Raw genomic sequence first — 11,463 nt, 5'->3', positions numbered from 1 at the left:
TCGAATCAAAGATCGTTTTCCATTGGGAAGGCCTATCTAAAAAATTCAAGACTACTTATGTTTGGATTTGTGTGGAGATGGACACAGAGATTAATTGATGACTCCAAACCATGATGCATAAGGAGACCATTATGCGGTATTAAAAAAAGAAGAGCTTCAGGGCAAGAAAGAATTAGAAGACAAGAAGTAGATGTAAAGCATGCCATGAAACAAAACATGTAATTAAAAATTGCCCAAAGCGTCCTCAGAATAGCAAAGATTGGAAAAATCCTAGAAGACCAAAATGGTGGGGAGATGCACAAGGTGACCATTATGCGACATTAAAAAAAGAAGAGCACAGGGCAGGAAAGAATTAAAAGACAAGAAGGAAGTAATTTCAGTCAAAGAAACCACAGTAGCGGCAACAAAAACTAATCAAGAAAATTCACTTCCAATGTGGATGCTTTGGTTGCCAACATAGATCCCCTGAATGCAACATTAGCTAAAAGTGGCAAACCCTAGTTGAAAATAGATTATCTCTAGAAATCACAAGGAATCTCATTGAAAAGGAAATATGTTTGTGTTGGTCTGGTGGATGAGGAAGATTTCAAGGAAAATACCATGCAATTGTTGAAGAACAATCTTCCCGAATTTGCAAAAAATATGGGTTGGATTCAAGTTGGAAAGAAAGGAAAACATTTTTCTCCAAGAAAAACAAGAAGTCAAACTAGATCAAATTAAAAAATGAAATGTAAATGTGTTTGTATTTTGGGGTTTGTTTGGAAAATATTTAGTTAAAAAAGCACTGAAGTATTTTTGTCAATGGGGAATTCGTTTGAAGGTTTGGAGTCTTTGTGCTCAATCTCAAACTCTCAAAGAAGAGTGGAATATGTTAAAGTTCTAACCTTGCAATCAATATTCTTTTAATACAAATATTTATCTTTATCTATTTCCTTAAAAAAAAAAAACAGAAGATAGGAATATGTTAAAGTTTTAACCTTCCAATCCATATTTTCTTAATACAAATCTCTATCTATTTTCTTTTAAAAATAGATCTATGAATGTTAGTGCATACTTTACTTTTTTGGGTTTGAGTCTATGACCTTTCTCAGCAGAGATATATAATGTACTCCATTAAACTTCTAGATTAATTAACACATATTTCTAGATTAAACTTCAAGATATACCCCATTACTATAAATAATGGGCTGCATAGTCTAATTTATAGAAGAAATGACTATTTCTAATTAATTTTAATTATAATATGGGAAATAAGTTTTCATTCATATTCTTTCATATTTAGTCCTGATGATGGACCCCCTTTGGGGTTTGAAACGTCGACAGAATGAACACGAAACTGTGGATAATCCGGATCATACCACTCCAAAAAACTACACAGAAGCTTAAAATCTAACAAATATGGGAAATATTTTTAAAAACTTGAGTTTAAGCCATTTGACTTGTAAAATTCTAGTGCCGCTTGAGTTTTTCATGGTGTTGAATTGATTTATGCATTCAAAAATATATTTTAAACAATAAAAAAACATAATTTTGCTTGAAAAAAAAAGACTATAATTTTTTATAAATTATAAGTTAAACTACACTTATATTGTAACCAAAAAAACACATGGCCACTCAAAATTACACAAACATAAAAATTAATAAAATTTAAAAATTGATTAACACAAATTAATTCGACCATTCTACAATTTAAAATAAAAAATTAATTAATTAATTAATTAAATTAAAATAAAATAAAATAGCTAGATTTAAACTCTGCTGGAACGATTTCTTTCACCAGTATATTGGTGTATGCGAAAAAACCCAAAAATTCGGTAGGCTGTCTCTTCCAGAAACCAATGGATGGATTCCTACAACGAGTCAACAAAACATTTGGATTCTTTTGCGACCTTTCTTTCCAAACTATGACTCTAATTTTTTTTGGAATTTTACTATGAATTCCGTTGAATTCGGCGCGTAAACAGATTTGAGGTAACGGAAATCCTTGTTGGGCCCGAATTATGCTGTCTGTCTTCGATATGGACAATTTGAAACCAAAAATAATAATTCGCGTGATCGGCTCTCCTGGAACCATTTTTTTTCCCTTTATTTTCGCCCGGTCAGGAGAAGGACCAAAAAGTTGATGGAGTGGGAGAGCGGGCCAACCTGTCGGATATTTCGACCATATACATTATCAAATTTGACTATGAAATCCGTCAAATTCGCTCGTTCAGATTGGTTAGCACACATTGAGGTGGGGCCCAGAAAAGCCCCGTTGGCCCCGGATTATTCCATGCTTGACTTAGATGGAAGTAATTTCAAATCCGTAGGATTTTGGATGTCGGAGTCAGGGTTGAAATTTCAAAACCTACACATCTAATTAAATTTGATAGTTATGTATTTTTCAATTTTTTTTTTTTAATTTTATAAATATTTTACATATATTTAATATTTAAATAACAGACAATTTATCCATCAAATTCCATTCCTAATTAAAATAATTTATTTATTGGTTTGTTTTTTTAAATATAATTCACCAAAAATTTTCGATCAATCTCACACCATAAATAGATATTTACATAATAATAAAGTTAACGTTTTGACCTTTTAACTTTTCCCACTTAGGCAATAAAACCCCTGGCATTTTATGGATTCTCTCGGCACGGAATGAACCTATCTCAAATCCAAGTTATTCCATCAATGGTTACTTTCTCTTTAAGAAATCATAACTTTTCCCACTTAGGCAATAAAACCCCTGGATTTTTATGGATTCTCTCAGCACGGAATGAACCTATCTCAAATCCAAGTTATTCCATCAATGGTTACTTTCTCTTTAATAAATCAATTACTATGGTTACTTTTTCTTTAATAAACTAATTATAAAAGGACATCACTTGTTTTTTTCACATGGGGAGATATTTTGGGGAATTTTTTAAATTTTGTAATTTAATTTTTACAAGTGATATGTTTAAGTTTTTTATTCATTGGGTTTAGATTAGTTTATCCAGTGTTTAGTTTTCATATTATTAAACATAGTTATTAAATTTTGGTAAATTAAAAAATTTGAATATTTATTAATTTTTTGATTTAGCTGAATTTTTTGATTTGGCTGAATCATTCATCAAAAAATGATTGGTTTTAAGAAACATAAGTGATGATTGGTTTTAAGAAACATAAGTGATATGGGTAAGTGATATGTATAATATTTTTAAACATTGGATTTCGATTAGATAATTTATAGGCAGTTTAGTTTTCATATTATCAAGCATAATTATCAAATTATGATAGACCAAAAAATTTGAATGTTCATTAACTTTTTGATTTGGCCAAATTATCCATAAACAATGATTGGCTTTAGGAAACAGAATGATATGGGTTGGAGACATCAAAACTAAGGAGTGGGAGACCAAAAACTCCTTTCTATATTAATGGATTGCGGCTTATATTCCTCATAGCTAAGAGAGAGCACTTAGATGGGTAAGCTAAAGCAAGAGGCACCCTTACTAAGATTGTAAGAGGATTTGGTAAATTTTGAAATATATAAATGAATCTTTTAAAATATATTGGCGAGCTTTTTCAAAATTAAAATTTTTGGAATCAAATTATTTCCTATAATATTCCAATCGAAATTCAAATTCAAACTTGGGAACTATATTTTTAAATCTAAACCTCGTAAAAAGAAATTGAAAATAAAAACATTTTAAAAAAAAAATTAAAGCGTTTCACAAAGCAACCAAACTAAATCTCACTTCAATATAACTTTATTCCATAACACTAACCCAACTTAAACACTAAGACCACACCAAATTCAACCTAATTATTAAAACAAAAATAAAAAATACTATAATCTAAGCTCCTAGATTTTAACATGTTTAATACAATCTGTAAAGTTATTATTCAGCATAACTTGTTTATGGTAAAACTTTACTCGCACACCTAAAAGTTTCAATTGTATTATAAACTTCAAAAAAATCTTTTTCCTCCAGCAATATCAATCTCAATCTTCAACCCTAGCGAGATCCTTCCTATCTCAATCTTCAACCCTGGCGAGATCCTTCCTAGGTCCGTTTTCACTAGAATTCTGGTTAAATGGATCCAACCCCGTCCACGTGGCACTGCGGAAACCTACATGTTGCTTCCTCAGTGTACTGTTAACAAAACAATGACTGCTTTTCTAGACTTCCTCGTCAACACGCACAAATCTATCCTTCGCCGTTCCTTCGTATCTGAAAGATGCTTTCTATTTGCCTATAATTACGAGGTTCGTCCTCGTATGAATTTTACTTCTTCCATTTTCTCTGTATTCCGTCTCGTTAGAAAAAACACCTGCGCCGACTACACAGCAACGGAGAGACAACTGCGCCGACTACACAGCAACGGAGAGGTAATCAATACTTGTGAAAGTATCCGACTGAAACAAAAGAGAGAAATGCTATGGTAGCTACTGCTAACAGAACGGACTCGAATTGTTTTGCAGATGAGTGAAGAAGTCACTGCTCCCAAGTCAAAAACATCATCCACATCTACGTGTGCTGCTTGCAAGATCCAGAAAAAGAAGTGTTCACAGAAATGCGTTCTCGCGCCTTATTTTCCTCAAAGCAATCCCCACAAATTTATGTTGGTACACAAAGTGTTCGGAAATGGCCATGTTGTCAAATTACTGGAGGTTCGTTATATTACTAAATTATGCAGCCTACGATCACGAAGAGAATAAGTGAAATGTAAAATTATTGGTTTTCTACTACTAAATCTAGTCTCTCCCAAACTCAATAGTTTAATTTGATTTGATTTAATTTAAATTGATATATGAGTGTTTTTATTGGAATTGTGGTTGAAGATTTCCGTTAATAAACTGTGTAGTGTTTTCAACGTTTCTAATGGTTAGGTTATTTCATCCGCCATAAACGACCAAACAGAAATGAAATCATATATTGTTAATTATTAGATTTATGAAACAGAAATGAAATCATATATTGTTAATCATTAGATTTATGAATGAAAACATGTAATTTTAATATTAGATATAGATTTTTTTGTGTGACAAATTATATTTTTAATCATTAAATTCACTTGACAATTCTTTTATTTTTACCTGAGAAATTATATATTCTTAACCATTAGAACCTACTAAAACCACCCAAATTTTTTTATCTGCGAAATTATATATTACCACCCATGTTGCAGAATCTTCCGGCCGAGCAGAGAGGTGATGCAGTAAACAGCTTGGTGTACGAAGCAAGCCAAAGATGTCGAGATCCTGTACATGGCTGTGTAGGCATAATCAATGACCTCCAGAATAAAGTAGCAGAGCTCCAAACGCAATTGGCTGTAAGACAAGCAGAGCTGGCTAACATTAGCGTGCAACATGCTAATCTCTTAACCCTAATTACAGGATGCCATGAAGATTCGGATCCCAAATTACACAGCGCGACACCGCAAACGAGTGAAGATACAAATATGAGCTCGCCTGCCTTAGAGTCTGCAGATCCTCTGGCGTTTTGGGAGCAATTCTGGAAATAAAACAGAATGGATATTCCGGTCATTTAGGAAGAGGGCTATCACGTATATACCAGCCCTCAACAAATCTTTCATCAGTATTATCTAGATAGTGTCCGATGCCACAACGATGAAGCAGACAGCCAGTTGGTGGAAATTGATTGCCGATCTGTTAAGTGAACATCTATCTGCAAAATGGAATGGGTTACTGTAGAGCCTTAGCATGTAACAGACTATAGCGCAAGTGCTGAAAGTATACAGGGCAACGGGTTTCCTTCGTGATTGTTTTAATAATCATCTGAGTGGGAATGTGCTAGTGTATCTTTGATATCAAATTGCAAATAAAAGAGCATCTTGATACATGAAATCTCCTGTTGGTTCGAAGAAAGAATTGTAAATTTAATAACAAAATCAATCCACCCGATTTGTCTATGTTGATGGATTTTTATAGATTTATCATAACTATGATAATTTAGATTATTTTCGCAGAAAGGTTTTCAAGGAAAGGTTACATAATAAGTTTAATTAAAATAATAATAAAAGACAAAAATTTATCACAAAAATAAAACAATTAATAAAATATTGTATTATTGAATATCATCACAAAAAACAAAAAAATAAAAAGTCTGATTAACTAATACGGTTTATATATATATAATTTTTTATAATTAAATTTATAAAAACATATTTTTAGTACAATAATAAATTCTGTGAAAATATTATAATGGATGAAAATAGAAATAATAGAAAAAAAGCAAATTAAAAACTTAGATAAAAAATAAATAAAACTAAAAAAAATTAATAACTAATAGAAATTGAAGTTATTAAAGAACCCATAATAAAACCTCAACTAATCACATTACAAATAAATAAATGTAAATATTAATAAAAATTGAATACCTAATGTTAAACTATGGATAAACGTCATAAATTTTTGGTCAAAAACAAACTAATACCCAGTCAAAAACAAAACTAAATAAATTATAATAACTTTAACAAAAAGTTACCAATAATGTTAATTAAAAGTTTGTTAAGAAGTAATTTTTTTTAAATAATCACCAATTTTTATATAAAAATATTTTTAACAAAATCTTAAATTTATTTGTAGTATTGGTAATTAAATTAAATACTCTCTTTATAATATAAATATAGTTCAATAAATAACCTGATAAATTTAAAATCAAACTTTTTAATAATATACTTTTATTAAATATGGAAAGTAAATATAATATTTATAATATTCTAAAATGGAAATTTATTTGATGTTTATTATGTACCTTTGTTTTGTTTTTTTTGTTTTTTTATTATTATGGTAATGAAATCTATTTTTTAGTTTTTATAATAGTTATAGAGTGTAGGTTTACAATCATTTTTAATTTTAGTTTTAGATTTTAATTAATTTATCATATAAAATATATGAATATTATTTAGTTAAATAATCAAACTGTAAAATGAAAGTAATCAAATTATAAAATAACAAAAAATATATATATTATTTGAAGATATTTTTGGAAGAAATCACATTGGTAAAATGAGGTCAACACGTTTCAAACCAATCAGTGTGGTTCATTATCACCATCAGATCATAGCTTCGAGTTAAACAAGGAGTCAAGACCATGTAACAACTATAGCAGAAACAACTAAAAAATGTGGTTCATCATCACCATCAAATCATAGCTTCAAGTTAAATAAGGAGTGAGGACCATGTAACAAGTATAGGGGAAACAAAAACTGTTATTTTTGACTGGATAGGATAAATGGGACAAAATACTATTATTTGTTAATAATTAATAATAAAATAATAAATCAAATATAGTGTATAATTATAAACCTATAAACACCAACTTGATGCTTATAAGTCATTTTTTTTAATTAATAATTAAGTCAAATGAATTAATGAATTAAATGTAAAAAATAATAATATTGAGATAATCGAGTCAAATAATATTAAATAGATATATTATTTAGTTATAAATTAATTATCTTGGTATAAATGAAACATGTTTATGTCCTAAACTTATTTCAATTATATGTTCAATATGATCTTTATAAGTCAATTTATTATTATTATTATAAATGAAACACTAACTAAGCTAAATGAATAATGTTAAATTATTTAAGTCAAATATACTATGTATTGATAAATTAATTATCTTGGTCTAGTTATCTAGTTATAAATGAAATTTGTATTTTATATATATATATATATATATATATATATATATATATATATATATATATATATATAGATATATAGATATAATTTTTTGAATAATTATGAATTAAATTTGAATGTATTCTAATTATTTTTTGTTCCTAGATTTTAGTTGTCTATTTTTTGTTTCATAGATAGTAGATATAAATGTACTTTTATAAACTAATTAAAATTATAAAAATAAAAAGATAAATAAATAAATGAATTAAGGATTTTTATTCTTAATTAATTTTCATTTCCTTTGCTCTTGGAAAAAAAAAACCTCAGGGGAAGAGAAACCAAAAAAAGAGACAAGAAAGGGAAGGAACTAAGAGGAAAGGGTTGGAATCCAACAACTGTTGATTTTCCAACCGTCGTCTCTATTAAGATTACTTGGCCTCCTCTCAATTTCAATGGCTTCCCTAAATTTACGGTGATGAAATTGAGAAATCTTAGCAATGACCTTAGCCTCTTCAATGCATATCTGATGCTTGGTTTTCTCAGCATGCTCTGCTAAGGCCGAAGAGCAGGTCCTTCCATGCTTAATATCGGCAGCGTGTTCCTTAATCCTTTGATTAATAGAACGACCAGTTTCACCAATGTATGAAGTTCCACAAGAGCATGGGATGACATAAACACCCTTCATATCCTTGGGGTCCACAGGGTCTTTTGCTTATCTCAAGGAACTTTTGATGATGTTAAGGGGTCGAAAGGTAGAGGGAATGTTGTGCTTTCTGAGGATTCTTGCAATCCTATCAGTCGTCCCTTGGATGAAAGGGAGGTTAATCCCATAACTAGATCCTTAGGATTTGTTTTAACCTTAGGACTTTTGTTGGATTTGAGGAAGGCTTTAAGGCCTTGTTTCTTACTGTAACCATTATTAGCAAAAACCTTCAAGAGATGGGATTCCTCTATGGAAAAATGGTCAACATCAAAAACCCTCATAGCACGGGTAGCTAGAGTGCATAGAACACCCAATTTATGAGCAAGGAAATGATGGGAACTCGCATGAAAATATTGCTCCGTATGAGTTTTCTTCTGAAATACTGATGGGAAAATGAGCCATCCTCTTTCTTAGAAATGAGGACATCAAGGAAAGGGAGGCAACTATTGATTTCTTTCTCCATGGTAAACTTAATGGAGCTAGATTGATTATTAAGATGTTGAAAGAAGAGATCTAACTTATTCTGTTATGAAACCAGCTCAAGAAAAGATAGAAAAGATAGATCAACGCCTTAGAATTCAGCCTCTTCGAGGGGGCAACCTCCTTTACATTACATAAATGAACAATTCTTGGATGATACAAATGACAAAACCTCCTTTCTATATATAGGAGTCTAAGGAGTCACAATATAATCCAGCCGACCTAACAATAATAATATAAAGCCACAAAAATAACAATAGAGGGATTCTATGGGGCACAGAATAACAATATGGGGGTAATAGGGGCACAACAATATAAATAAGGGGTATAACTACAATAGTAATGGGGTAATCACTAGTATTATAGGGACCCAACATGCCCCTCTCCTTCAAAAAAGTGTTGTCCTCAACGCTTGAGTAGTTCTGGATACTTCTGCATAAAATTCTCATCCTCCCATGTGGAATCTTCAGCGGATAAGTTCTTCCACTTGATAAGATACTCTGAAATTGATCGATTTCGTAGCTGTCGAGTTCTTGTTTCTGTGACTGCTTCCGGTTCCAATATAATTTTTCCTTCCTCGTCAAGTTCTGGCAATATTGTTTGAATTGGGAGCTTGTCACCTATAACCTTCTTTAAACATGAAACATGGAAAACTGGGTGCAATCGAGAAGCTGCAGGAAGCTCCAATTTGTATGCCATAGTACCAATCTTTTGCAACACCTTGTACGGACCATAATACTTTGGTGATAATTTATTATCCTTCTTAGCTTGCTTTAGGGACATTTGCTTATATGGTTGTAGCCGTAGGAATACCCAATCACCTACATCAAAACTTCTTTCACTGCGATGTTGATCTGCCTGTTGTTTCATTCTATTTTGTGCCAACACGAGGTTATCCTTTAAGAGTTGGAGGACTTGTTGTTGATGTTCGATGTGATGTTCCACTGCCTGAACCTTAGAATTTTCTCTTAAATATGATGTGATGGATGGTGGTTGATACCCATAAAGTGCCATAAATGGGGTCATTTTTGTTGCTGTATGGAAGGAAGTGTTATACCACCATTCAGCCAGAGGCAACCATTTGACCCATTGTGTCTGTTTATCAGATACAAAGCAACGAAGATATCCTTCCAAACATTTGTTTACTATCTCAGTTTGCCCATCAGATTGAGGATGATAAGATGAGCTATGAGCTAACTGAGTACCAAGACAAGAAAATAATTCTGTCCAAAAATTTCCAGTGAAAATGGGATCTCTGTCACTTACAATAATCTTTGGGTTTCCATGTAGCTTTTGAACTGTTTCCATAAATGCAGTAGAAACTGTACTGGCTTTAAATGGATGTGATAATGCACAAAAGTGTGCATACTTGGTAAGTCTGTCAACTACCACCATGATGACACTCTTTCCCTCAGACTTGGGTAAACCTGTGATAAAATCCATTGAAACCTCCTCCCAACGTTGGCTTGGAATGGATAAAGGTTGTAATAGACCCGGTGTCTTAATTGTTTCAACTTTATTTTGCTGGCAAACCAAACATTCCGCCACAAACTTTTGAATATCTGATTTAAGGCCATCCCAAAAAAATTCCTTCTTAACCCTGTGGTAAGTTTTTAAAAATCCTGAGTGCCCTCCTAAGGGAGAAGTGTGCAATTCCATAAGAATCTTTTGTTTTAGCTGGGAATTCTTACAGAGGTATAAGCGATCTTTGTACCATAACGAATCATTTTGCCAGCTAAATGTATCAGAAGTACTGGAATCTTGTTGTAGCTTTCGAATAAGTGCCCACACTTCTTCGTCATTCTTCCATTCCTCCCTTGCTTCGTTTATCCAATCTGGTTGGATAATAGAAATGGCACACAACAATGCTTCCACATCCTCATCCTTTCTTGAGAGTGCATCTGCCACCACATTTTGCTTCCCTTTTTTGTAGATGATTTCAAAGTCATAACCCAACATCTTTGTGACCCACTTTTGTTGCTCTTCAGAGGATAATCTTTGTTCTAAAAAGTATTTAAGGCTATCATGATCCGTTTTTACCTTGAAGTGTCTTCCCATTAGGTAGGGTCGCCATTTCTTAAGTGCATGGAGTATTGCCAACATTTCCTTCTCATAAATAGCTTTGCTTAAAAACTTTCCCTTGATTGGACGACTTTCAAAAGCAATGGGTCTTTCATCTTGCATTAGAACAACACCAATTCCATTTCCTGAAGCATCACATTCCACAATAAAGGTTTTTGTGAAGTCCGGTGTAGCTAAGACCGGTGCTTGGCACATTGCCTCTTTAAGATGTTCAAAGGCCTTTGTTGCTTCCGGAGTCCATGAAAATGAATCTTTCTTCAATAATGTTGTTAGAGGTGCTGCTATTCTCCCATAATTCTTAACAAACTTGCGATAATACCCTGTCAACCCAAGAAATCCTCGCAGATGCTTTATGGATGTGGGGATTTTCCATTCCTTAATGGCTTTAATTTTGCTAGGGTCTACCTTAACTCCTTCATGAGATACAATATGACCCAAATATTCCACCTCCTGGACTCCAAAGAAACATTTGGATCTTTTTGCATATAATTGTTTCTCCTCCAATAGTTGTAGCACCCTGTCAACATGTTCAACATGATCCTTCCAAGACTTGCTGTAGATTAGTATA

The 11,463-nt window shown here is 32.0% G+C and overlaps 1 protein-coding gene across 1 annotated transcript; it reads left to right on the top strand.

Moving 5' to 3' along the window:
• Window positions 1-4,141: 4,141 nt before the first annotated feature.
• On the top strand, window positions 4,142-5,664 carry LOC149154411 (LOB domain-containing protein 11-like). The gene is made up of 3 exons (XM_089444138.1): window positions 4,142-4,363; window positions 4,457-4,645; window positions 5,164-5,664. The coding sequence occupies exons 1-3, from the start codon at window positions 4,142-4,144 to the stop codon at window positions 5,497-5,499; spliced, it is 747 nt and encodes a 248-aa protein (XP_089300264.1). The 3' UTR covers window positions 5,500-5,664.
• The last annotated feature ends 5,799 nt before the right edge of the window (window positions 5,665-11,463 follow it).

This window comes from Pinus tabuliformis, chromosome 9 (genome assembly GCF_031772625.1).
Source record: "Pinus tabuliformis cultivar Carrire ecotype Pingquan chromosome 9, CPIR1, whole genome shotgun sequence".
NCBI lineage: Eukaryota > Viridiplantae > Streptophyta > Pinopsida > Pinales > Pinaceae > Pinus > Pinus tabuliformis.
The sequence above is the reverse complement of the archived record's forward strand: the minus strand, read 5'-3'. Positions and strand labels throughout refer to the sequence as shown.